The sequence below is a fragment of the Callorhinchus milii genome, unplaced genomic scaffold (genome assembly GCF_018977255.1).
Source record: "Callorhinchus milii isolate IMCB2004 unplaced genomic scaffold, IMCB_Cmil_1.0 Scaffold22, whole genome shotgun sequence".
Lineage (NCBI taxonomy): Eukaryota > Metazoa > Chordata > Chondrichthyes > Chimaeriformes > Callorhinchidae > Callorhinchus > Callorhinchus milii.
Genome location: NW_024704763.1, coordinates 682613 through 705454, shown reverse-complemented (window position 1 = coordinate 705454; position 22842 = coordinate 682613). Strand labels below are relative to the sequence as shown.

Below are 22842 nucleotides of genomic sequence, written 5' to 3'. Positions count from 1 at the left end.
CTTATCAATTTGTTCATCATTGTCTTGTATATTTAGACTTTTGATTGAACATATCTGCTTTTTCTAGTAATGGAAATGAATTAATTGGCATCAGCTTCATCTTTCATGAGTTTGTGAAGGTTTTTTTTCTACCTTGTACCTTGTACAGCATGTTAAATCAAGTGCAGGAGACCAGGCCTTTACTGAACTTTCAGCTCCTTGTAGGGTTGGAGTAGAATGGTACAACAGCTAGTGTCTCCCTATTTGTGGATTAGCGATGAGCAAGCAACTAACCGCACTGTACCCACGGAAAGGGACTGAGCTGAACCACTTAGTGTGGTCTCTGCACGTACAGGCATGACCAGGCCAGATCTTGATTTGTAATTTTCTACCTTTTGGGTAAAATACCATTATCTCGTAAGAGCCAATTTAATGAATGAAACGAGAAAAGACTTTCTGATTGCTCAAACAAACCATGTGAAGCAAACAAACCCCTTCTCGCTCCCTCCCTTCCCTCCCCTCACCCTGACCATTTCCCCCCTCCTCGCTCCCTCCCTTCCCTCCCCTCACCCTGACCATTTCCCCCCTGCTCGGGTCATGACCCAACTGTGCAGCGCCTTGGGACGTCCTCCTGACGTGAAAGGCGCTTTATAAATGGAATCTTGTTGTTGTTGTTGAAGCAAACTGCAGCCTCAGGTGAAGTTTGTTGCTGAGCTGATGATGATGTCCCCAGCTTCTCAGTGTGCATGGGCCCAGCATCATACACTTGGAAGAGCAGTTATAATAATATATATTTGGGAAGACGTCCCAAAGCGCTTCACAGAAGACACTGTAAAGTGAATTGACTGTATATTTGTGGGCGAACGCGGCAGCCAATTGCGCACAGCAATGTCCCACAAACAGTCGTAGATTGAAAATGACCAATTTTATTTTGTTTTTTGGAGGGATTATTATTAGGTGTGTGGAATAAGGAAACTTGCCGAAGGTTTTGCCCTCTGCCTGGAATTGAACTCAGGCCTCTCGCTTGCAAAACGAGTGCTCTATCCACTGAGCTACAGGACTCCACAAATTGATTGGTCATTACAGTTGTTTTTCGAATGAGTGTACAGTGGCTGAAGAATCTTCAGCCACTGTACAATCACTCTCTTGAAATCTCTCCCAAAATTTCTTCAGCTTGCACCCTCTCTGCCTGCCTTCAAAACCCTCGACCATTTCTTTGATCAGCCTCCTCAGCTATGAACTGGGCCATTGGGTCATCCATTAAGATGCCTTCTCTTGTTTGGATAGTTGTAAAATACACCAGTTTGGGTCAATTGCCTGAAGTTCGTAGGTGACAAGAGTGCAACTGACCTAGTCATTGAACGACTTACATGGGTGCCCTTTGTTGGAAAGGTATATTACAATTTTTTGCAGTAAACCACAGCAATAGTGACTTCTCAAAACCCTTCACAGGTAATTGCTGTTGAGTGTTGTGACTGTTCCGTAGCCAAACAGCAGCAGCCAATTTGCAAATAGAAAGGTTCCACAAGCAGCCATGAGGTGAAAACCATTTTTGCGGGGAGATTGATGGCCAAGATACTGGGGAGAAATTCACTTCTGTTTTCTGACTCAGACAAGAGTGCTACCAACTGATCCAAGCAGACACCTGGTTACTTTCTATTCTCCCCCAGTAGGTGGGATCCTGGGTTTAAATCTCTTGAAGCGTTTGAGTGTTCCCCAACACTGCCATGTTACATGCCTTGAACATTGAGCGAGACTTGCTTGTATGGCATTGCTGGCAAAGCTATCTACGACTCAGAGAGCTTCTGGCATTGTAAAAGTTAACCTAGTAATCTACTTTAATGAACAAAATATCCATCAGAAGAGCAAAGAATAACAAGCTGTGGGGCAGGACTGATAGGCATCCTGTTTGGGTGCAATAGGCTTTGCGCCTCCCCCGTTTGCTTCTTTTGGTAAGGCTCACTCTCTGGCAGACTGTAAAATGGTGGGAGTAGAGTGCTTTAAAATGGCGAGCTAGGCTTGGCAAAGGACCAGAATCCATGGAAGTTTCTGGAACAGTAACAGGCTGAGCTGCAGTGCTGCCTTCTTGTTGTGAATGCAAGAAAGGCTGAGCCTGTTGCAGTGCGTGAGGCTTACCAGCAGGTGGAGCTTCCGGGTAAAGGAAACACAGCTGGAATCAGCCCGGATTGTGATGGTGTGTGTGTGTGCGATGATTATTCTACAATATGTACTTGATGTGCTTTTATTCTGTGATTTTGATGTAATATTACAGAAACATGTTTCCTAATGATAGGTATTGCTTGAAAGAAAAAATGAAGGATATGAAAGATGACGTTTCTGTTGTAAGGGTTTAGATTGTGAAAGGTGGTTTGTGTATTGATAGACATTCCTTTTCACTCTTCATTTGCTTGGATTCCTAGCCTCAAATCAGTGTGAGCTGTGTTGAACACACACACTTTTCTTTTACATTATCTACCAAGCCTGAAGGTTATGCAAAATATCAGGTTAAGGGGTTACCTATAATGTATTGTGTTTATAGATTTTCTTCATATTTCTGCAATGTTATTGGTAATTTGCACAATTCGTTCCTTCTTGAAGCATCCACTAATCTCCCATTTGCTGGTGCAATCAGGAATGCATCTGGCTGGGTTTGTACGTGCGTGACAGTGTTTAGGAGCTGTGCCTCGAGCCTCTTTAATGGATGACTCAGACCCCCTGCTGTCATTGAATAATTAAATCACACTCCCAAGTTCCTGATTCACGTGTAACTTGGTGGTTGAAGCTTTTCCATGCTTGTTTTTAAAGAGAATGACTATTGGAGCAGCAGCTGCATTAAAGTCTTTTACACCAGCGTGTTGGGGACGAGCCACTGAAACTAGGCTGATTTAAATACTGGTCAGATTCGCTAGGGAGCTAACGATGCTGCATGAGCATGGTACCTGCAGCAACCTGGGTGGGCAAACATCAGAAAATAAGTAAGCTTTGAATTGTGAAAACTGTGTGGGGTGGGGGGGATTTTGATGGCTCCTGTTGCATGGTTAGCACCATAAGCCCTCTGAAATGTTTTATTTGGACTCTCCTTTATAATGGTTCACATTTGATATAGTGCTCGTCTCATCAGGAGGGCATTTAAAGAACTTCACAGAATAGTATAGTGACTATATTTTATAGATGAACAAGAAATGTATCTAGACTGAAACCTGTGAGGGACAAGTCTATGAGGAGAGGTTGGGTACAACAACAACAACAACAAGATTCCATTTATAGAGCGCCTTTCACGTCAGGAGGACGTCCCAGATAACCTTAGATAACCTTAGAGCTGAGTAGTTGATGGGTGATTTAATAATAATCCTTGCATTTCATGTCTTCTAGACATCTCAAAGCGCTTCACAGAATAGACTGTAAAGTGAATTGACTGTATATTTGTGGGCGAAATGCATAAGTTTTAAAAGTAATGAAGGAATTTAACAGGTAAGAGAGTTCATGACACATTTCCCCCTGGTAGAGGGATCTAAAATGAGGAGACTTAATATGAAAATTAGATGGTTAGAAATGAGCTCAGGAAATATATCTTGACTTAAAGAGAATGTGGAAGGCGATGACCCAGCAGCAGGCTGGAGAGGCAGAATCAATGGATAGGTTTCAAAGGAGAAAGATAGTAGATAATTGAGAAGTAACTGGCTGAACAGGTATGAAGAAAGGGCAGGGGAATAGAATTGAAGATCTGCCCTGACTTAATGAATTGGCAGAGCAATCTTGAAGGTGCATGCATTCAGATGTGCATGTGGCCTCCTCCTGTGCTCATCACTGGTATGAATTGGGACCACGCATTCTCAGCCAGTCCCTCTTATTCCTCCTGCAGTAACTCTGCTTCTGAGGACTCTGTTCATTCGGCATCGGGGTCAGAGTCTGGCAGCCAGTCAGAGAGCGAGCAGGGAAGCGAATCCAACAACAGCACTTCTGGATCCTCAGAATCCCAGTCGGAATCTGGAAGTGACTCGGCAGGATGCAAGTCGCAGCAGCCCACCGCCGAGAGCAAGGACAAACGTCTCAGCAAGAAGGAGAGGATTGCCGACGTGAAAAAGGTACTTGGAATAAACATGGTGCAGTTAGTCAATCAGTGTCCAAGCTTCAGCTTATCCCCTCTCCACCCATCCAGATCCGAACATGGATCGGGTGCGAGTGAGAGCTTGCTGGAGCTCAAACCTTCAGGGGAATTGCACAGCTTGTAACCATCGTGCATTACCCTCAATCCCACTGGCAACTCCTCTTAGTCTGACCAGTCTTAGCTTCCTGCACCAGGCACTGTTTAAATAGTGGCTCACCAAACATAGTGTGTGTTAAAACAGTCAAAATCGTGAGCCCTCTTTCCGTCCCCACACTACCAATAAGGAGGATTGCAGTGCAATACTTTTCATTGGTTACTTGCATAATTAAAGGCGACTGCGTGCATTTAGCACAACCCACTGTTTGATCCCTGATGTGGCACTACAAGGATGGCTGTATGGTTGTGGCTCCTTGGCTGGAGGTTGAGGTTGGTTTTGTATGTGAATGGGTGGAGATGCGCACTGAGCCGGAGTGGGTTGCACATTACTTCGCAAAATGAACCAGAGAGCACAAACCTCTCGTGATTGCAGGAGGGTAATCGAGCTTGTATTGAGGTATTGAAAACAGACAGGCAGGCTATGAATGACGGGGTCCACAAGCACAGTCTTTATTTTGTATCAAATCTTTTTTCGTTGTTTTTATTTTGTATCAAACCTTTTTTTAAGGAACAGGACTTGAGCAAGCTTTACCTGTGATTTCTCCCTCTCCTCCAGTCACTGCCTTGCTGTAGGTATTGTTAAAGTTATTCGCATCCCTGAAACATATCCAGACCTTCAGGAGTTTTCCAGAATCCTTTGTGTTCATAGTAGAACTGCTTTACCTTTAAGATTATTTATTCTAAATAGTTTTAAACTTCCATAGGCGTGCATCAAAGCCTCGTGTGGGTTGGCTGTGTCTACTGGTAGTATAGTTTAAGTGGCGGGAGGGTGCAGGCCTTACAGTGGTCTGTTTATATTGCAGATGTGGGAAGAATATCCTGATGTTTATGGGGTTAGGAGATCACACCGCAGCAGAACTGCCCCCACCAGCTCCAGTGCCACAGCTGAGGTGAGTAGTTGAGAAAATAAATATTAAAAACAAGCCCTTGAAGGACTAAAGATGTAGTCAGGCCTTTGAAAAACGCTTTGTGTAGAATGTAAATTAATCATAATTCCATCTGACACATTCCACTGGTGGTAACATCAAAACGGCTAATGCACCTCACTCTGGCAAGTGTAGTGACTGCATTTGTGCAAAACATTGCAGTCCGTTTATACACAGCAATATCCCACACATAGGCAGGAAGTGAATGAACAATTTATTTGGAGGATTGTTGGCCAGGACACCGGTTTACAATTTTCTTCACTTCCCCCTCAACCCAAACCCCTTGTCTCCCCATTTCCTCACCCAATAATTAAAGTTGGTAGGTGTAAAGCGCGGAGGTGGCTCATTAGCAGTTTGAATATGTCTTTAAGGAAAGGAAACTAGCACATCAAGGGATTGATTGGAGGTGAGGAGGCATTGTTAGTAATAATACAGTTCTACTCTGAAGTACTTTTTATGCTTTGAGATGTGAGGGACACCAATAACTTTAATATGTGAATATCCACCACCGAGGTCCCCACGACAGGTGGGTGTCTGGAACCTGCACAGATGTTTCCTTGAGAGAAAATCAATCAACTTTTTTTTATCCAAGTAAATCTTCCCCAAGCTTTGTAGATCAGTGCAACCCCAATCATTCAGTGCTGCACATTGTGAGGAGAGGGTGTGAGGAGCGGAGATGAGAGGTTAAGGGGGGAGAGAAAGGGGTGTAAGGAGGGTAGATGAGAGATGAAGGAGGGGAGAGAAGTTGGTGTGAGGAGGGGAGAGAAGGCACTGCCTGAGGTTGAGATCAGTGGAACCCAGAAATCCTCACAAGCTGAACAGGCTACAAGAGCAGTAATGGTAAGTTTCAGATCTGAATATACCAGTTCTTTTAACAAGGTGTTCAAGCTCCAGTGGTAAGTAAGGGTTGGCACATTAACTTGTATGACATGTGCACAGTTCAAGGGAATATTATCTTGTGTTAGTTGCCCCTCTAGAAGCTGGGCGTGCTGAAATATTCATTTACTTCACCCGCCCGCTCAGTAATACTGGCGATTAACCTTGCTGTACTCTCTGTCTCCCTCCTCTCCGCTGTGGGTTATGTCTGCTTAATTAGATCTCACAGCCATGCCTGGAACTCGCATCCAGCCAGTATTCAGGTCCAGTGCAGGATTGATTGGCTACATCAGAGCGTATAGAGTGCTGGGTGGTTGCTTTTCAGTAGTTTAGATCTAAAATGGGGGTGGGGGGGCTTTACTTGAGGGGTTGCACCCTAGCACTCACCTGAGGCACTTCTTTCTCAAGCAGGGCAACAGCGAGATATCCGAGGGTGAAGGCCTGAAGCAAAGAGGGAGGAGGAGAGCTAAAAAGTGAGTCTGCTCAAAAGTATCCACAGCCCCGCGTAACCCTTTTCATTGGGTAACACAGCAATAGGGGGAAGCCGTTCAGCCCGTCCAGTGTGGTCCACTATTCAGTTACATCAGAGCAGATCTTTTAATCTCATTTCCCTACCTTTTCTCCATATCTCTTAACAACATTACTTGTCTGTCTACCCTTGAAATATCCCATGTGCCTTTGAGGCAGTACATTCTACATTTACATAGATTATACAGCACGGAAAAAAGGCCACTCAGGCCAGCTAGTCTATGCTGATATTCCTACTACACGCGAGTCAAACCTTTGTGTGAAGAAATAGGGTGATGAGTTAAGAGTTTCACTTTAAGGGAAATAGCTCAAATGACTACTGATCAGAGTTGACCAGCTGTTCAAAGCACAGTATCTCCAAAGTACTTGAATAGCTGAGATAGTGAGTGAGTGACGGACAGATGCTCCCGACGTGAAAGGCGCTCTATAAATGGAATCTTGTTGTTGTTACTGTCCAACTGCTATCATCTTGGTAGAGTTCATTTCTGACCAATCTAGCACAGAGCTTACATTTGATGCCCTTTGTGTCGTAGCTGGAAACAAACCGTCTTTGAAGATTATGATGAAGAGGAGGACGAAGATGAGGAGGAAACGAGCAGCCCTGCAACCAAGAGTGTTCGAGCCCGACGACCTGCCACCAGAAGGTTAGATTGATGTCACTTATTGTAAAGTCATTGGCTCAGCATTGTTTAATGAGTCAATACCAGAGCATTGTTGTTTTTATAGTACTTTTATTACATCAGAATGTCTCAGAATACCTTACATTTTGTGGAAGAATTGTTTTTGGTCAGCCATGTGTCTGACATATTTGGAAACCATCATCATGCTTAAGCATAGCCATTACCAGGCTGAAAGCTCTGCATATGCACTCCACCCACACATGGAAATTTTCCTGTGAACGGAATGCACATAGTCTCCCTGGATGTTTGCGCCCTGCTTACCTAATTCCAGAGGGTATTGCACTGTGGTAAACTCCGCTGCCCCTAACAAACACACACGAATCCTTTTGTAGGTTGCAAGTCTTCTTTGTGTTGTAATGAAATTCACCCACTGCCTTGCGTTGCTTTGCTGTTTCAGATGGCAAGTCAAAAGCAAAGGCAAAAGGCAGAAACCTCCAAGAGGAAAGAGGAGGCACCATTCTTCCGAGGAGGATGACGAGGATGAGGATGAAGATGACGACACCCCCAAACGCCAAACCCGCCAATGCGTGACCAAAAACGTGAGGTAAGCAGGGCCTTGGTAGCTCGCCCTAGCCAATTCTCTTTCTCCACCCAACCCCCCACCCACCAATCTGTACTGTCTCTGTTGCTCATTGCTATCTGTGTATTTGTACTGAGGGCAAGTAACGAACTGGCTCAAACGCATCTTGGATTCACTTATGTCAACAATACCTAAGGTTGCTAGGGTGGGTGAGCATTCTTGGTTGTTTCTAAGATGAGTGGATTGGACACTACTGTTGGATGGTACTCTGCCTCTGGGCAAGGGGAGACTATTTGAGGGAAGGAGAAGAACTATGATTTACAACAACAACAAGATTCCATTTATAGAGCGCCTTTCACGTCAGGAGGACGTCCCAAGGCGCTGAAAGAAAGTTCCCTGGAACTGAATGCAGTTTTTAAAAGGGCTTAGAGAATCATGGTGGAGTTTGAAAGTGAGGGCTTGGTCTTGGGCAGTGGTGGGGAGCTGGGAATAACAATTGGTCTCACATTAGCAGGTAATCTGGGAGTTTCTTTGCGTTTGCAGTTACAAAGAAGATGATGATTTTGAGACTGACTCAGATGATCTAATCGAAGTTACAGGAGAGCCGTCCCTGGAAGAGAACGACGACAGTGAGACCATCGAGAAGGTGATAGAGTCCCGGACTGGGAAAAAAGGAGGTAATCTTGTTGTGTGCTGGTGGTTGTGCACAGGTTTAAGGCTGAAGGGTTTGGTCTTATTGGCGATTTGTTTATTCGCAGCCATTGGGGCACCCACCACAGTGTATGCGATGGAGGCGCATGAGAACCCGGAGCCTGTATTCGATCCCCAGAAGGACGAGCAGGAGATCCAGTATCTGATCAAGTGGAAAGGCTGGTCATACATCCACAACACCTGGGAGAGCGAGGAGTCCCTCAGGCAGCAAAAAGTCAAAGGACTGAAAAAACTGGAGAATTTCATCAAAAAAGAGGATGATATAAAACAATGGTAATTTCCTGCTCTCTTGAGATGGATGGGATCTGGGCAGTCATTTCATCATCTGCGGAGTGATTTAATACTGCGGGGCTAAATCTGGGGAATAATTTAATACTGGGGGTGGATCTGAGCTGCAAATTACTACTGGGGGTGGGGTGGAATCTGGGCAGTATTGTTTGAAATGTTGTTTTGGAAATGTGTACTTGAATTTAACAGCTTCACTTGTGTTTTACTGGAAGTTGCTCTGGTCAGTACTTTGAGAAATCCTCCTGACGCTATATAAACCTAAACTGAATTGAATTGTTTCTGATTTCAGGGTGGCCAATGCATCCCCAGAGGACCGCGAGTATTATAACTGTCAGCAGGAATTGTCTCTGGACCTGAACAAACAATACCAGATTGTGGAGAGAGTCATCGGTGAGACACCTGACTGGCAATTAAACATTACATGTGAGGTTGGGTTTAAGAAGCCGAAAGCGCTGATGTCTCTCAGGGCCACAGACTGAACTGCCTGGTCTTAAACTTTAAAACATTCCCCAATTCTGAAAAATTCTTAAACTCTGTGGTTCAGACATAAATGTTTCCTCAGACGGTTTGTGTGTCCATTATAGTGCAAAACCCAAGATAGCATGATAATACTGGTATAACATGATTCAGTATAACCCTGGTTAGTGTATAGACAATATAGAGTGCACACTGACATTGTTAAAGCAAATGTGCTGAATGGAGGGGGTGCCTGAGGGATGAGGAGGGCAGTGGGCTGGGTTGGGTGGAGGAGTATGATGTGTTGAGTAACAAGAATGAACATAGTCTTCTTTCACTCCAGCAATGAAAACCAGCAAATCAGCTTCCAGTCACTCAGACTTCCCCTGTAAGTATATATGTATAAAATACAAGGATTATTATTATTTTCATGCCTCTACTCGCACTTGATGGTTCTATCGCTAAAGGTGGCATTGACAGAATGCTGATTAAATGATAAATTCATTCACTTTAATTGGAGTGATTTCAATGCAGTGCAACTAACTGAGGCTTTGGCTCTTCTATACCACAGCACATTCCAGCCACAAACCCCCAGCCTCTGGCCAACCTGACTACCTGTGTAAATGGATGGGACTCCCCTACGTGGACTGCAGCTGGGAGGATGGGGCCCTTATTTCCAGGAAGTTCCAGATGTGCATTGATGCCTTCCACAGCCGGCACAGCTCCAAGAGCATTCCCACCAGAGACTGCAAGGTAACGGACTACAGGCTCACTCCTGAACAGCTGACTGACGGGAAGCATTCCCTGCACAGTATGTTCATACTCATTCCTCAGTGAGACTGCCAAGAGGGGCAGCACTCAGATCTCACAGTAATCCTGAAGAGAGACTTGAAAAGCTGGAGCTGGTTTCACGTGACGAGGAATAGTTGGGAATGTGAAATTCTTTGCCACGCGTTGTTGAGGGAGACTCTGGGTTGCTTTAAAAGGGAATCGGATGATAGCTGCTTGAAGGTTAGATTAATTTTCCAGTGGAGAAAAATACCAGGACACTCTCTTACTGTAATTACTGACAATGGTGCCTTGTGTGTGGGTGGGTCTGGAGAGGGGTGTCTGGGAGTTGAAGCATGCCTCTGCCTTGGTGTGCCTGTGTGATACTAATCGAGGCACTGAAACTCCAGAGAGTAACCGGCAACTCTTTCTTTCCTCTCTCTCTGCGTCGGGCTCCCAGGTGCTGAAGCAAAGGCCTCGGTTTGTAGCGATGAAGAAGCAGCCAACATACATTGGCAGCGAAGGGTTGGAGCTGCGAGATTACCAGCTCGAGGGGCTGAACTGGCTCGCTCACTCCTGGTGCAAGTACGTGTTGAAGCTTTGGAGAACAGGATCTGCTCAGTGATGCGCTGTCTGTCCCTTTAAGGCTCTTTAATGGAGCTGAACTGGAAAGGATTCCTATAAACAAACTATTTCAATAAGTGAGAGGGCACCACATTGGGACAACTGAGCCCTGAACCCCTTTCTTACTATAGCTATACAATACAGAATCTATACAGAATGCTTGGTTATGTGCTCATTAATACGAATCAATCAGTTGTTGGCAAGATCAGGTGAGCAGATGGGATTGAGCGGGTGAGGAGTGACCCTTTGTTTGTAATCACAGCTTGTTTAAGGTGTTGGGCAGGGTCGGAGTTGCTCAGTGGGTGGCAGGAAGGTGGGTTGCACTGCAGGCTAGCTCATTGGTTTCAGAGTTCTTATTCTCTCCCCAGGAATAACAGCGTGATCCTGGCCGATGAGATGGGTTTGGGGAAGACCATCCAGACCATCTCCTTCCTATCGTACCTGTTCCACCAGCATCAGCTGTACGGCCCCTTCCTAGTGGTGGTGCCTCTCTCCACCCTCACCTCCTGGCAACGCGAGTTTGACATCTGGGAACCCAACATGAATGTGGTGGTGTACATCGGCGATGTCATGAGCCGCAACACGGTCAGTGAAGCCATACCACACTCCTCTCTTGCCCCACATTAGGGGCACACTCCCACACCAAGCTCGCTTTCCCCACACCCCTCCACGCTCAGGGTGCGCTCACACACCACGTTCCTCTCCCCTCCTTCCCACGCTAGAGGCACGCTTCCACCTGCCCCAAATGCTCAAGCACACTCCTGGGTCATAACAACAAAATTACATTTGAATCACATCAGGAGGACGTCCCAAGGCGCTGGACAGTCAAGTGTTTCAGACCCGACCTGAGGGTTGGGACTGGGGAGGGTGGAGGTCAGGGGAGAAAGCAGGGTGATCAAAAGCACGTTTGAAGATGGGTCTTGAAGGAGGCAAGGGAGGGGGCGAGATGGAGCAGGCGAGACGGGGGATGTGAAGCAGGCCGTAGCCCGCTTAGTGGAGGGAGCAAGCAGGATGGTAGGGGGTTAAGAGGTCGCAGAGGTAGCGGGGAGCAAGGCCATGGAGGGCCTTGAAGGTGAGGATCTTGATCTTGAACTGTATCCTCTGTATGAGGGGAAGCTAGTGGAGTCAGGCGAGGACGGGAGCCTGGTGTAGGACAGGACGTGGGCTGCAGAGTTCTGGATGATCTGCAGCTTATGGAGGGAGATGTTGGGGAGGCCGACAAGCAGGGAGTTTGCATATTCATATTCAATGCGTGTATGAGGGTTTCAGCGGCCTGTGGTGTGAGACAGTGACAGAACCAGGCAATATTGCAGAGGTGAGGGAAGGCAGGGTGGGTCATGGCAAGATTGCGGTTGATGCGTCACTCAGCCAGGGTTTCACCTCGCAGTCCAGGCTAACAGCGCTGCATTGTCAGAGTCCCTGTCGTTCAGATGAGACCTTAAAGCGAGATCCCATTTGCAGTAATGACTGGACAGCTCCAGGCCGTTCCTAGCATGTGCTGCCTGCCTCTGGTGTGGGGCATCTTGTGAGCAGCGGGATGCTGCTCACACAGTTATCATATGTTATTATAACACCGTGCTGGTCACTTACAGATTCGGGAGTACGACTGGACCCACCCTCAGACAAAGAGGCTGAAGTTTAACGTGTTAATAACTACCTATGAAATCCTGCTGAAAGATAAGGTGTGTGACGACTCCCAGCCGAGCCAACAGTGAAGTACATTGATGATGGCGATACTTGTTACACTGTCTTTCTCTATTCCATTCACCATCCTGAGCCTCAAATGTTCAGTATGAGTCTGTTCTGGACTGCGACTGAACCCAAAGCTGAGAAATAATCACAGGAGTGGTTTCACACCAGTGCTGTTTGAGGAACAAGCCATGGGTGGGGCGGGAGGAGGTGGCATCCTCTCTATCTGGCTCTCCCAACACTGACTTGGGGTCCCACTTTCCTCCCCCCCCCCCCCCCCCCCCCCACCACCCACCCACACGCACACACACAAACACACTTTGGCTGAACCACAACATGTGCTCTAGCCTCTTGGTTGACACTGATTATTTCTCTATCAGACGGTTTTGGGAAGTATAAACTGGGCTTTCCTGGGAGTGGATGAGGCTCATCGGCTGAAGAACGATGACTCGCTCTTATACCGGACCCTGATAGATTTCCGATCCAACAACCGGCTGCTGATCACTGGCACCCCCCTGCAGAATTCGCTGAAGGAACTCTGGTCTCTGCTGCACTTTATCATGCCCGAAAGGTGGGTCATTACATAGATATATGGATGGGGGGGCAGAACAAGTGGGTGTGATGACAGCCGTATACACTGAGAAATTCAGGTTCTGCTCTGAGGGTTTGGCACGAGAAGCTTGTGGTGGGGAGGTTTGAAGGAGTAACAGGCACTGTGAGGCACAGCCTCGTCAGCAGTCAGTTCTTGGGTGGGTGGGGGCATTGTGCGGTGGGAGAGGGTAGGGAGGTGAGTGCGTGCTCACAGCTCAGCTGACCCCCTGGTTTGGGGCTTGCTCCCCAGGTTTGACTCCTGGGAGGATTTTGAAGAGGAGCACGGGAAGGGGCGTGAGAACGGATACCAGAGCCTTCACAGGGTGCTGGAGCCCTTCCTGCTGCGCAGGGTCAAGAAAGACGTGGAGAAGTCGCTGCCTGCAAAGGTGGAGCAGATCCTGAGGGTGGAAATGTCTGCGTCGCAGAAACAGTATTACAAGTAAGAGAACAATCCGTCTGCGTAACACTGGCCTGAAATGTTATATGGGAACAGCAAGCCAATACTGAACAACTAGTTATTTTACCTGCCCAGCCTGGCATTGACTAATAGACAAACTAAACTTTGCCTTTCTCTCACCCCCTCTCGTTTCTCTCTCTTTCCCACCCACCCAGGTGGATATTGACCAGAAATTACAAGGCGCTGTCTAGGGGTGTGCGAGGCACCTCCTCGAGCTTCCTCAACATCATGATGGAGTTGAAGAAATGCTGTAACCACTGTTACCTGGTGAAGCCACCGGAGGACAGCGAGCACCACAGCTGGCAGGAGGAGCTCCAGGTGGGTATCTGCTCTGTGCAGCACAATTCCTGGGACTCGCTCAGCGCAGACCCCGTCTGGACAGTGAAGCCAGATTGTGACCAAAGGAGGTCAGTGTGCCAGTAGCGGCAGAGAACCAAGAGGTCAGACCCGGTGACTTATGTAAATGTCGAGGGATTGAAGTCCGTGTTTTGCTCTGATTGCCGTCTGTCTTCATCCAGAACCTGATCAAGAGTAGCGGCAAGCTGATCCTCCTGGACAAGCTGATGACGAGGCTGAGGGAGAGGGGGAACCGTGTGCTGATCTTCTCCCAGATGGTGCGGATGCTGGATATTCTGGCCGAGTACCTGAGCATCAAACACTATCCCTTCCAGGTATGTGCCTCTGGCTGGGCTGCCACTTGGGCTAATTGTCTGTCTCTGGTTGCAGATGCTCCCTCTGGGAGGAAGCACAGCATTTACTCTTTGTGGTTCAGAATAAACATTCCTAGAGATTCCGCACTGTTCCTGAGCTGCACTGAGGACCTTTCTATGTTCTGCGTTTGCAGCGTTTGGACGGGTCTATAAAAGGGGAGTTGAGAAAACAAGCCTTGGATCACTTCAATGCCGAAGGCTCGGAGGTAGGAAAATGCCGCTCGCCTCTAACCATGTCTACTGCTGTGTAGTGAATATCTGTGACCCTGTACAGTGCGTGTGACCAGGAAAGTGTCTGAGAGCAGTCGCTTCGCACCTCCTGGGAATAGTGTTCTTTCTGTCACAGATTAGAGAGCAGCCAGGTTATCTTAACCAGAGGTTGGTTCACTTAGAGAGTTTGTGGGTTCAAGCCCCATGTTGGAAATCAGTTTGAGTCTAATGTTGTGCTGGGGAGGGCAGCGGATGCTGCATTGTTGAGGTGTCTTCCTTTGGAGGAGATGTTAAAGCGAGATGGATGTTAAACATCCTGTGGGGAGAGTGATACCAACTGAGTTTTACATTAATTTTCTCTCACCCTCCAGGATTTCTGTTTCTTGCTCTCGACCCGGGCAGGCGGGCTGGGCATCAACCTAGCCTCGGCGGACACTGTCATCATCTTCGACTCGGACTGGAACCCCCAGAATGACCTGCAGGCTCAGGCCAGAGCTCACAGGATTGGCCAGAGGAAGCAGGTCAGCAGTGGTACGGGGTCCGAGTGAGGGGCACGGGCACTGAGGTGGGGTGGGGTGCCTGGGGATGGGGGAATGAGCGCAGAATGATGCTGGTCTTTATGTTCACACAGGTGAACATCTACCGGCTGGTGACCAAAGGTACGGTGGAGGAGGACATCATCGAGAGAGCCAAGAAGAAAATGGTGCTGGATCACCTGGTCATCCAGAGAATGGACACCACGGGGCGCACAGTGTTGGACAGCTCGGCTCGGCCTTCCCAGTAAGCAGCGGTTCATTCTTGTCTCCGCGCGCGTGTGTGTGGAGGTGGCGGGGGGAATGTCTCGTCACACTGGCTGCTGGTTTCTTTATATTGGTGAATTAACCTCTGACGTGGGTTGGTGATGAGACTGTGGAAGCTGCTGAGCCAGCGGTTGCTGCGGTGGGGAGACGTGACCCTGGCAGGGGGTGACTCAAAGCCAGCCTCCCAATTCTTTTCTCATCTTTTCCAGTTCAACGCCGTTCAACAGAGAGGAACTGAGTGCAATCCTGAAGTTCGGGGCGGAAGAGCTATTCAAAGAGCCGGAAGGGGAGGAATCGGAGCCGCAGGTAGCAAGTTCCGGATGAAGTGAGACGTTTTACTGAAGAACGTAATTTCTCTGACTGGTCTCCTTTGTACTGATCAATATTGAGGGGGTGGGGTTGTGATAGTTCTGCAGTATGGTTTTATAACGATCCAAGTTCTTTCTCTCTGAAGGGTAAGCCAAGGCAGCTGCCGATGTTAACGCAGATGTTTCCTTTCAGGAAATGGACATCGAAGAGATTCTGCGGCTGGCAGAGACCCGAGAGAACGAGGGGTCTGTCAGCCCCACTGACGAACTGCTGTCACAGTTCAAGGTAAGGCATGGCACTGGTCTGCAGGTGGGGGGAGAGCGCGCGCGCTGGCGGGTGGGGGGAGGGTGCGCGCGTGCTGGGGGGGGGCAGGGGGAGAGCGAGCGCGTGCGCGCGCTGGGGGTGGGAAGGCAGGTGGAGAGAGTGTGGGGTGTTAAGGGAGCCAGGAGAGATTGTACTCAGGTTAAATGCCAGCATCTGTTTCCAGGTGGCCAACTTCTCCACCATGGAGGAGGCTGAGCCTGAGACTGAGGTCGGGAACCAGAAAGAGTGGGATGACATTATCCCGGAGGAGCAGCGCAGGAAGATCGAAGAAGCCGAGCGGCAAAAGGAACTCGAGGAGATCTATATGCTGCCTAGAAGCAGGAGCTCTACTAAAAAGGTAAGGCTTCCCTCTTCTCCCCCCGTTCCCTGCTCGCTCCCCCATTCCCTGCTCGCTCCCCCACTGAAGCTCTCTACCCTAATCACATCCCCTGCTCTTCCTATCCCATCTGTCTGAACTAATTGATGTTCCAGAGATTTGATAGTTGAATATCAGGAGACCTGGCAGGGAATGTGGCATGTTGAGAGCTGCTCTTGCTGTTTCAGGCTCGGGTGAATGGCAGTGATTCAGACGTGGGCTCGCGGCGGCGGCGACAGCAATCCTCTGGCTCTGATAGTGAGACTGACGAGAGCGATGATGAAGATAAGCGGCCCAAGCGCCGGGGGAGACCCCGGACTGTCCGTAGGGACATGGTGGACGGTTTCACAGACTCTGAGATCAGACGGTCAGTCTTCTCCATCCCATTGCATACTGCAGAACCTCAGTCATTCGTCTCCTCGCCCTCTCCCCAGCGCTGCAATGTCTACACAATGAATTCCTCCCCTTCTATGGCAATGCTTGCTCCTCACTCCCTCCAGCACCCCCCTATTGGTGGCTGACGGCCCAGCTCTCTGCAACTCCTCCAAACCCTCCGCGTTTCACGTCCTCTCTCTGCTTTTATAGCTCTCTTTATACGGACCTTGTAGACCGTGTTTTTGGGCCACATCCCCTACCGCTCCCTGCTTCCATCACGTGATGGACATTTCACCCACATGAAAGGCATTGTAGAATTGCAAGTTGTTTCCTCCCATAGGGAAACGAGTCATGTCATTAAAACCATTTCACACTCTGTGTCTCAGGTTTATCAAGAGCTACAAGAAGTTTGGGACCCCGCTTGAACGGTAAGACTGCATTGCGATCAGTGTCAGACTTTCCATTTGCTTCTCTTTCGTGTTCTTCAGTCCAGCTGGGACGGGGCTCTCCCTCTGACAGCTTGTGGCTTATTCGGTGTTGCAGTTTGCTGTGTGGAGGTTGGGTGAGCAATGGCTGACACTCTTTTTCTTACTCTCTTTCAGGCTGGAGGCCATTGCTCGGGACGCAGAGCTGGTGGAGAAGTCCATCGCTGACCTCAAGCGCCTGGGGGAGCTTATCCACAATGGCTGTGTGCTGGCGCTCAAAGAGTACGAGGAGCAGCTTAAAGAAACCCCAGGCATGGAGGGTAGGTATCAGGCTGGGCTGCATACTCACTCCTTTAGTTGACGGCTGTTACGCTCTGCATTTCCCCCGTTCCCCACACTGTTTTGTTCTTTTTGTCAAGACAGAGTGACTGATATCAGATTTAACCCTTTTATCTGTGAACTCCATGACCCGCAGGGAAAGGTCCGGGGAAGAAGCGTGGGCCGACCATCAAAGTGTCCGGTGTGCAGGTGAATGTCAAGTCCATCCTGATACATGAGGAGGAGTTTGAGGTGCTGCACAAGGCCCTCCCCAGCGAGCCCGAGGACAGGAAGAAGTGAGTGTGTAGTCCTCAGTGGGGTGGGTGGGGCTGACTATTCCTCCAACATCGCCTGCCTGTTAAAGAGCAGGGGCATGCAGAGAGGAATAAAATAACCTTGTAGTATGGGGCTCCATCAAATGTAGCTCACTGAAGGGCATTCGGGGGATATTTGTTGTCCTGTGGAGTGCTCTGGCCAGACTCCTGGAGGTGCACAGTCCATCGAGCTGTCTAAAAAGAGAGATGCATTGATGGTCGGGAAGAGTAAGGGAGGGTAAGCAATGTGGAGAAAAGGCAAGGAAATGGCATTAAAGGATCTGCCATAATTTAAAACAATGGTATGACTCGACTGTCTGAATATGTCTGGAAGGGGAGAGGAGTAGATCAGTGACTGGCCGGTGTGCGTTTGAAAGTACTGATAGGTGTCTGGTTACTCACCCTGCCCCCCATTGGCTTCACTACTCACATGCTCTTTGCTGTTAGGTACCGCTTCCCCTGCCACACCAAGGCTGCCCACTTCGACACAGACTGGGGAGTGGAGGAGGACTCCAGCCTGCTGCTGGGCATCTATGACTGTGGCTACGGCAACTGGGAGCAGATAAAGATGGACCCGGCACTGCAGCTGACAGGCAAGGTACACACGGCAAATCAGCGCTGGGCATCGAGAGGCAACTCAAAACGACTTTTACCCAATTCGGGCTTGTCAGTAGTTTCATGTTTTAAATTGTGTTTAACAAAATAGTGTGTGTTTGAACTAAAGGACAAAATTGGGAGAGAGCTGTGTGTGGTCGGGCGCTGTATCAAATGCGAGGATTGTTATTGTGACCGTCTGGTGCTCACTGCAGATCCTCCCCAGTGACCCTGATCTGAAGCCCCAAGGCAAGCAGCTGCAGTCCAGGGCCGACTACCTCATCAAACTGCTGAAGAAAGACATGGTCAAGAAGGAAGCTTTGAACCACGAGGCAGAGGTTAGTAAAGCTGCGTTCTGCGGCACTGGGAAACGGGGCTGTGTGAGCGCCTGCCTGACCCCTCGTTCAGGAGATCTGCTGTGATTTAATAAACAGGCAGTGCCTGTTCCTACGGTTATTCTATTCCTCGCCCCAATAAACAGCCAAACGTTTACTCAATGCTAATCTGGTGAGGCCAGCCCCAATTTAGTGCCAGGTTCTCTCAGCCACTACATGTTGCCAGTGAGCTTCATCAATCCCCTCGGTGCATCTGGTTAGAGGGCTTCCATCACATATACACGTGGGTTGGCAAGATGTGGGGGGAGGAGGCTGGTATGAGCTCTTGGTGTTTAATGGCTGGCAGTGTGACGGGGACTGTGATTGTAACCAGCTGCTCCTTCATTCAGCAGCCTAAGCCGAGGAAGAGGAAGCAGAGAGTGAAGAAGGAGAACAAGGCACCCAGACTGAGGGATGAAGGTGGCACGGACATGGCCTCTCCCCGCCTTTCAGACAACCCATCCGAGGAGGGAGAGCTGAAGGTCAGCCATCGCCCCGAACACTCGCTCACACATATTGATCCTCTCGCTCGTTCCAACATCGCCCTCAGTCAGGGCTCTGGGTTTCGAGGTGTTGAGCGGTCAGATAGTGGGACACCTGCTGCAGTAGGGAGACTGGTGTCCTAACTGAGTATTGTGTCTTGTTTCTCACGCAGGACGGAGCGCTGGACAGGACCCCTGTGAAAAAGAAACTCAAAACGAAAGACAACAAAGAGAACAAGGACAAGAGCCAGCTGAAGAAAGAGAAGGATAGACAGAAAGAGAAAAAGAAGAGCAGAGAGAAGAGAGCCAAGGTATCGCCTGGGAACAAAACGTGCAGTGTTGACTCTGGGGATGGGGGAGAGTACACAGCTGAGCTCACTGAATGCCGACTCACATGGCATGTGATAGACATTGAGCCCTGGCAATTTGGGACGATAGTTTGGTCTGATAGGTTAGCTTATGGAAAAGCTTAATTTCACTCCTTGTTTGGAATCCAATTTCCTCTTTCAGGGCCTGTGGGAAAACCCACATCCAACTCACAGCGCGTTTCCAATTCCACCCTATCTTAAAGCTAAGATGGTTTCACTGCTGCAGCAATCTTGGGAATCTGGTCTGGAAATTTGTTGGGAGCCTGTGGTCACTCAGTGGATGGAAGAATGATTGGCCTTCAGCTTACCCTTTGTGTGAGGGCTCTGCCATTTAACCTTCTGTGTGTTCTCACAGGCACGGTCCGAAGGGAAGGACAAGAGTTGCAAATCTGTGACCAAGGGTCCGGTGCACATCACGGCGGGCAGCGACCCCGTACCTATCGGGGAGGAGGGGGAGGATGAGCTCGACCAGGAAACCTTCGGCATTGTAAGTGTTACCGTGGGACAGGCACAGGCCATCTACATTGTAATACCATTAGCAGCTGTCAGTGTGAAGAAGGGGCTGTATGTGGCTCGGTGTGTGTCTGTAACAGTCTGTATGATCCAGTGTGTGTCTGTGGGGGACTGTGTGGCTCAGTGTCGGTGTGCTAGTAAAGGCCTGTGTTTGGCTCAGTGTAAGGAGCGGATGAGGCCTGTGAAAAAGGCCCTGAAGCAGCTGGACAAGCCTGAGGAGGGCCTGTCTGAGAAGGAGCAGCTCCAGCACACGCGCAGCTGCCTGCTGAAGATCGGTGACCGCATCACCGAGTGCCTGTTGGCCTACACCGACTCTGAGGAAACCAAGCACTGGCGCAGGTAGGAGTGGCCAGGGGTGGGCAGGTGGGCAACTACACACACTCAGTACACCTCACAGCAATTACATCTGAGGGTTTTTACTCTGATTCTCGTCTGCGGGACAGCTCCCGTCACTGCTCGTTCAGCAGCTGACTCTCTCTCCCCTCCTCCTCCTCGTCTTAGGAACCTCTGGATCTTTGTCTCGAAGTTCACGGAATTTGATGCCAGAAAGTTGCACAAGCTGTATAAACTCGCTCAGAAGAGGCGATCCCAGGAGGAGGTGAGGAGGGGTCTGTGTCTCAACCACCTGTCCTTCACGTGTTTTCCTGTTAGCATGCTCTTCACTGTCTTTTCCCGGTAGCATGTCCTTGCTGTGTTTTCCTGTTAGTGTGTCCCATCTTGTGTGCTCTCAATCCCACGTTACTGTGTCCTTCCCTTGCTTGCGCTCCTGTTAGTGCGTTTTTCCCACGCACTCTCTCTGGTGTGATTTCCTGTGGAGTGAAGGATTGTGTGTAATTCTGACCTCAGGAGGAGCAGAGGAAGAAGGAGAGCAGTGCCGGGAGCCGGAAGCTGTTCCGGCCCGAGACCTCAGGCTCCAGTCACGATTCTATCAACTCTCAGCCCCACGGCCCCCCATCTCTGTATCCACCCCTCCCCCACCACCTGCCCCAGCTACCGCCCGGGCACCACCGTGGCTCATACACACAGCTCCACAATCGCCCGTTCAACAATACAGGTAAGTGCTGCTCCCTCCCAACGGGAGACTATCTGTCTCACTCTTTCTGAGTCGTTCGCTCTGTCACTCTCTCGGGAGTCTGTCTTGCTCTCTCTCTCGATACATATCTCTTTCTGGTTCATGCCTGTGTGTTATAGAATGGTGGATGGCTATTCACTGTCTCTTCTCACCGTCTCATGGCAACTATTTGCCCCTCATCCTCCTGGCAGCCTCAGGCAGGGCAGGTTGGGCCTTCCTGTCTCAGCTCTGATGAGAGCCCAGTGTTAGAGCTGCCCACCCAGCGCTCAGGCTGTGTGTTCACTGTTTATGTAGATCGGGGAGAGCGGCCGAGAGAGCGAATGTACAACTACGGCGGTGGGGGCGGGGGTCCTTGGGGTCCCGACAGGCACCATGTGTATGAGCAGCACCGCTACAAGGAGCATCACTACGGCGACCGCAGGCCTCGCTCTGACCCTCACCGCAACTCCGGCAATTACAGACTCAATAATATCCACCGCAAGAGGCCCTACAGCCCCTACAGCAACGACCGCGAGCGCCGCGGACACCGGGAATATTATGACAGGTAAAGCACTTTGTGGCTGTGCCACACTCTCTCTGTGTCTCTGTCTCTCCCAGTTTGTCTGTCTCTGTCTCAATCTCTCTTTCTCTCTCTTACTCTATATCATGGCGCGTGTGTGTGAGTGACTGTCAAAGCCTCTGTTTCTCTCAGAGTATAGCATGGACTGGGTGTGTCTCTGTCTCACTGTATATCATGGACTCTGTCTCTCTCTTTCTCTGACTGTAAATCTCAGGCTCTTGGTCTCTGACTATACCTTGCGCTCCCTCTCATGACAATATATGTCAGTCTCTCTCTGTATCTCGGTCTCTCTCCCTCTGTGTATCTCAGTCTGTCTCTCTGTACCTCGGTCTCTCTCTGTGTATCTCGGTCTCTCACACTGGCGGCAGGGTGTGGGTGGGGGTGCAGAGTCCAGGATTGCTCTAGCCGGAACGCCGCTAAAGTCCGTCTGTGCTCCTCTTCCAGGCGGCACCAGGATGGGAAGCGACGGCGGTCAGACGAGTTCCGACCTCAGGACCATCATAACCCCTGCCATCAGACAGACCCCCGGAGACCCCCGGACCACAGGCCCCCTGGGCCATACCACAGCCAGGGACCCTCGGAACACTACAGAAGCTTTCACCCCGACAGGCCAGCAGAGCACCGCTCACCTCTGGCTCAGAAATCCCCTCACGACTCAAAATCACCCCTAGAGCACTCGCTGGAACACAAGGGGACCCCAGACTACAGCTGGAGCACTCGCAAGACATAGAGACACGGGGTGTGGGAGGAAACGAGGGGGAGAAAAAGAGAGTGAGAGGGAGGTGCTGCCGAGCAGATCTGCCAGCCTAGTGGCCCCCAGGTTGCTCCAGCGCCGAGAGCCCAGAGCCGGCACTGCCGAGGGGAGACCACACACCCCACCTGATCATCATGTGAACCACCCGCAGCACAGTTAGAATGTACATGTGACACTGTGCGCGGGTGCGCACACACACAGTCACTCATACACAGTCACTCACTCATATACACACACACACACACACAGTACTCACATATGCTCACGTACCCACAGGCACCTGCACTCACGCGAGCGCACGCAGAGGCACACACGGGCACAGATGCACAGAGAATGCACTCTGGGTCAGGATGCTATGGCGAGGGAGGGGAGGACAGGTAAAGGGTGTTTTTTTAAAACAGACCAAGAGATGGTGAGTGTTGTGGACTCTGCTGAGAGGCGTTTGAAGAAAGTGCAATTTAATTCTTCCCTATTCACCGTTTCTGCCAAAAGTGTTTCTTCAGCCAAGCTCCAGTCTATGATGAGTGAGTGGCTTGGCTTCAGTCTTTCCCCAGCAGGGTGGGGTGGCCGGGGTCAGTGTAACTCACGCTTTTATTCTGGGTTATACAGAGGTGATACTGGTGTGCATG

At 49.6% G+C, this 22842-nt stretch overlaps 1 protein-coding gene across 10 annotated transcripts in view; it reads left to right on the top strand.

Moving 5' to 3' along the window:
- Positions 1-22842, top strand: part of chd2 (chromodomain helicase DNA binding protein 2) — a 29689-nt gene extending 6847 nt beyond the window's left edge. The window contains exons 3-39 of one of the 10 annotated variants that reach the window (XM_042343095.1): positions 3842-4064; positions 5047-5133; positions 6457-6518; positions 7107-7217; positions 7651-7797; positions 8317-8450; positions 8532-8757; positions 9062-9162; positions 9572-9616; positions 9800-9981; positions 10457-10581; positions 10989-11205; positions 12213-12302; positions 12690-12880; positions 13151-13339; positions 13513-13675; positions 13876-14028; positions 14202-14273; positions 14649-14798; positions 14909-15057; positions 15287-15383; positions 15579-15671; positions 15874-16047; positions 16254-16432; positions 16827-16868; positions 17043-17185; positions 17341-17479; positions 17945-18095; positions 18307-18429; positions 18819-18947; positions 19121-19258; positions 19671-19802; positions 19989-20167; positions 20330-20426; positions 20675-20882; positions 21195-21444; positions 21904-22842. In XM_042343095.1, coding sequence (XP_042199029.1) covers positions 3842-4064; positions 5047-5133; positions 6457-6518; positions 7107-7217; positions 7651-7797; positions 8317-8450; positions 8532-8757; positions 9062-9162; positions 9572-9616; positions 9800-9981; positions 10457-10581; positions 10989-11205; positions 12213-12302; positions 12690-12880; positions 13151-13339; positions 13513-13675; positions 13876-14028; positions 14202-14273; positions 14649-14798; positions 14909-15057; positions 15287-15383; positions 15579-15671; positions 15874-16047; positions 16254-16432; positions 16827-16868; positions 17043-17185; positions 17341-17479; positions 17945-18095; positions 18307-18429; positions 18819-18947; positions 19121-19258; positions 19671-19802; positions 19989-20167; positions 20330-20426; positions 20675-20882; positions 21195-21444; positions 21904-22189 — 5377 coding nt within the window. In that variant the 3' untranslated portion in view covers positions 22190-22842. Of the gene's footprint in view, positions 1-3841; positions 4065-5046; positions 5134-6453; positions 6519-7106; positions 7218-7650; positions 7798-8316; positions 8758-9061; positions 9196-9571; positions 9617-9799; positions 9982-10456; positions 10582-10988; positions 11206-12212; positions 12303-12689; positions 12881-13150; positions 13340-13512; positions 13676-13875; positions 14029-14201; positions 14274-14648; positions 14799-14908; positions 15058-15286; positions 15384-15578; positions 15672-15873; positions 16048-16253; positions 16433-16826; positions 16869-17042; positions 17186-17340; positions 17480-17944; positions 18096-18306; positions 18430-18815; positions 18948-19120; positions 19259-19670; positions 19803-19988; positions 20168-20329; positions 20427-20674; positions 20883-21194; positions 21445-21903 lie in introns of all 10 variants that reach the window. The other 9 variants (XM_042343094.1, XM_042343090.1, XM_042343093.1 and 6 more) reach the window with 9 other exon arrangements.